Below are 3,197 nucleotides of genomic sequence, written 5' to 3'. Positions count from 1 at the left end.
CTCTTGTTTTGTACACCGTTTCTAACGTGATTGTTGTCACTTCAACAGCGGATGGGCTATCCAGTGAGTTGTTATCAATTGAGTGGCATGCATCCAGTCACTCACGTGAAGGTCGTGCGCAGCTCCAACAAGTTCAAGGCCTACAAGAAGCTCGAGCCCAGCTTGTCCCGGCGGGCATCTGGCACCGGGTCCGACTACTTGATTGCTGTCGAGACTCCAGACGATATTCATATTCATGTGTCTACACTGTCCTGAGAGACCGTCACACCGACCGTCGTTGGACATCATTGGGTTGACCAAGGCCTATCGAGGCTCGAGTCACCCACGCTGACAACTTGAAGCTGTTCAAGGTACGGCATCTGGTACCTGCAACTCGAAGCACGCCGAGCAACTGTCCTGGTAAGCTTGGTCGAGGGCGATTCATGGTCGAGCTCAAGTGTCATCAGCAACTGCGGATGAAGCGACATCAAGGTGCAAGTGAAGTTCAAGCATCGAGGCACCAGCTACTGGCACACAACAAAAGTCGAGTTGCATCGTAGACACATTATAGTGGACAAGTTGCATTCCAAGGCAACTGCGTGCTGTTTAACCAAGCTCAAGCTCAGCCGTGCTCAACCACTACCGTCTTCATGTCTGGGCTGCTCTCGGGCTATGACGATGCTTGTCAGTGCACCAAATCTGCTGAGTCCAAGCCATCAATGCTGTACGTACTGCTGTGCTCAACCAGTTCTCGTACGCGGTGCTGTGTTCACTCCATGCATCTACGTCATCAACGTCAAGAGTCCTGCCTACCACTAGCCAAACAGCCCTTGTCGCTCCGTATGGTGGACTTCGCGGGTCCCCGTGCTCGACTGGAGTCTGGGTCACTATGACGTAGCGCTCGATCACGTTGATGCGGCCATCCCATTCGCCTCGACAGTGCTCCACAGCATCGGCGGGATCGGTGGCTTTGCTCATGTGTACGGCAGACCTGCAACCTATCGAAGCCACATGGAAGTCACCTCCATAACAAGACCAAGAGCTCTCTATCATCCCGCGCATGCAGGACCTCGACGTCGTGAACGAGTTCAATCGGGTATGGCCGTTGTCCGATCTTCGGCAAGGGTCGCGTGAAGGTGATTGGTATCGGCTCAGTTCCTCGATGCGTTGGATACGCATCTGGTTGGTGTCGGCACTGTTCGTTGATGTCCCAGCGGCCTTAGTCCAGGTGGTCCAGGTGGATCGACAAGTCTACGCAGAGCTGCAGCGTGTGGCACCTGGGAATCCAGTCTCTGCCTATGCGTTAGTCTCCTGGTCAGCCTTTGACAATGCGCTCGAGGCCTCTGGCGGTACTGCTAGTGTCGAAGCCTACGAAGTTCAGTACGCAGTGTCTGGGTCAGGCGTCTGGCAGTCGCTGGGGGATTCACTGACCGGATTTCGCGTCGACTTGGGTGCTCAAGCCACGGAACACGTGCCCAAGCAGCGTATTTTCACTCGTGCAGACGATGGCGAGTCCATCAACGATGGGTATTTCAGACTTGGCTTGTCGTATGAAGGCTCCAGTCCGAGTATCCTGGGCGGACGAGCTACTGCTGGTGTGGTGACGCCTCCGATCGCTTTTGACGCCAGTGCAGACGCCATGAAGACAGCGATCGAGTCTCTGGAGCAGGTCACACAGGTGCAGGTGGAGAGGAATGCGCTGGACGCTGATGGAGCGTTCGAGTGGATCATTCTCTTTGATCTCGTGGCGTACGACGGCGAAGATCCGCTGCCGTTGCTGTCGCTGTATACAGAGACGGTGTCAGCTCAGTGGACTGGAGACGGAGACCAAGTAGCTGTTCAGTATCTGCGCATGGCTCCGAGTTCTCCTGGTCGACATCGACGTATTTGCTCGGATGAATGCAGCTACCAAGTCACGGGACTGCAGACTGGTCGAGCCTTCAGCTTCCGTGTTCGAGCGCAGTATTCGTACGCTATTGGCTGGAGTTCATGGAGTGCACGTAGTGAACCACTGGAGATCCCAGCGACACCAGTACCGCGAGCTCCTTCAACCCCCGAGCTACTAGCGGCAACGACTTCTCATGTCACGATCTCGTGGCGTATGCGTCGAGAACTCACGCAGGAAAATGGCATCTTTGCTAGGGAATTCTTCCCCGTCACCAGCTTCCAGGCTCAGCAACAATGCGACAGTGAGATCGGCTGGACTACGATCAGTGAGCGTATACCGCCGGGGTTTAGTGGCAACAGTGACACCTTTGTAACTGTTGTTGCGTCCTTGGATCGTCCGCCAGGTTCCACCTGCGAGTTTCGAGTTGCTGCGACGAATGCCAACGGCCAAGGACCTTTCAGTTTGCCTTCAGCCAAATTCACAACGTTGCAAACAGCTCCGGGTGCTGTGGCGAACTTACGGGTAGCTCGAGACCCGCTTACTGTGGTCTGGAACACACCTGAGGTGCTGGGCGGTCATGCACTGGAAGAGCTAACCTACGATGTGGAATACCGCACAACTCTTGGCTCGACGTGGACGCGATTGCCAGCTGAGCTGGTGGACTGCAGCAGTCGACTCGCCAACATCTCAATGACGTCGCTGAAAGGATACACCACGTACGTCACGCGCGTCAGAGCGGTAGCTGAACGGCAAGCTGGTAGCTTCTCCCAGTCCGCAGAGTTCCTGGCAGATTACACGGTTGAAGACGACTCGAACAGCGACAACGTCAAGGATTTAACCCTTGGAACACGCCAAGTGGTGATTGCTGCAGCTCGTCAGCAATGCGCTAACACACAGGACTGGTACTACGTCCAGTTGACTGGGAACGGCGGCAGTGGCGGCTCTACCAGTGGCGATGAAGCCAAACCTGGCGAGCACGGAGCTGTTCTTGTCTTTCCAGTCACGTGGTCGGGCGAAAGACCGGCGGAACATTCTTTTTTCTACACGGGAAGTGTCCAGACCTATCGAGTTCCAATTGACCAGTCTGCTCCTCATCTTGCGCATCGAATTGTTGCTCTTGATGTCTACGCTTGGGGGCGCTGGGGGAGCTGGTGCGAGGTCTTCAAACGGAGCTTCAAGCGACTTGAGTAACGGCGGAGGAGGCGCCTTTGCACGTGGAGTTTTCCGTGTCAGTGCCGGTGATGCTGTGGACATTTTAGTTGGCGGTGGAGGCCTTCAAGACGGTCGTGCTGGTCAACGGCGGTGGAAACGGCGGCACAGGCGATTTCCC

The 3,197-nt window shown here is 55.6% G+C and overlaps 1 protein-coding gene across 1 annotated transcript in view; it reads left to right on the top strand.

Moving 5' to 3' along the window:
- Nucleotides 1-1,039: 1,039 nt before the first annotated feature.
- Nucleotides 1,040-3,197, top strand: part of PITG_20986 (fibronectin type III domain-containing protein) — a gene marked incomplete at both ends in the record, with an annotated part of 6,000 nt that continues 3,842 nt past the window's right edge. Inside the window, 2 exons of the mRNA XM_002895157.1 lie at nt 1,040-1,075; nt 1,217-3,018. Of these exons, the coding sequence (XP_002895203.1) occupies nt 1,040-1,075; nt 1,217-3,018 (1,838 nt within the window). The remainder of the gene's footprint in view (nt 1,076-1,216; nt 3,019-3,197) is intronic.

The sequence above is a fragment of the Phytophthora infestans genome, genomic scaffold (genome assembly GCF_000142945.1).
Source record: "Phytophthora infestans T30-4 supercont1.236 genomic scaffold, whole genome shotgun sequence".
In the NCBI taxonomy this organism is placed as follows: Eukaryota; Oomycota; class Peronosporomycetes; order Peronosporales; family Peronosporaceae; genus Phytophthora; species Phytophthora infestans.
This window is presented reverse-complemented; position numbering and strand designations above follow the sequence as displayed.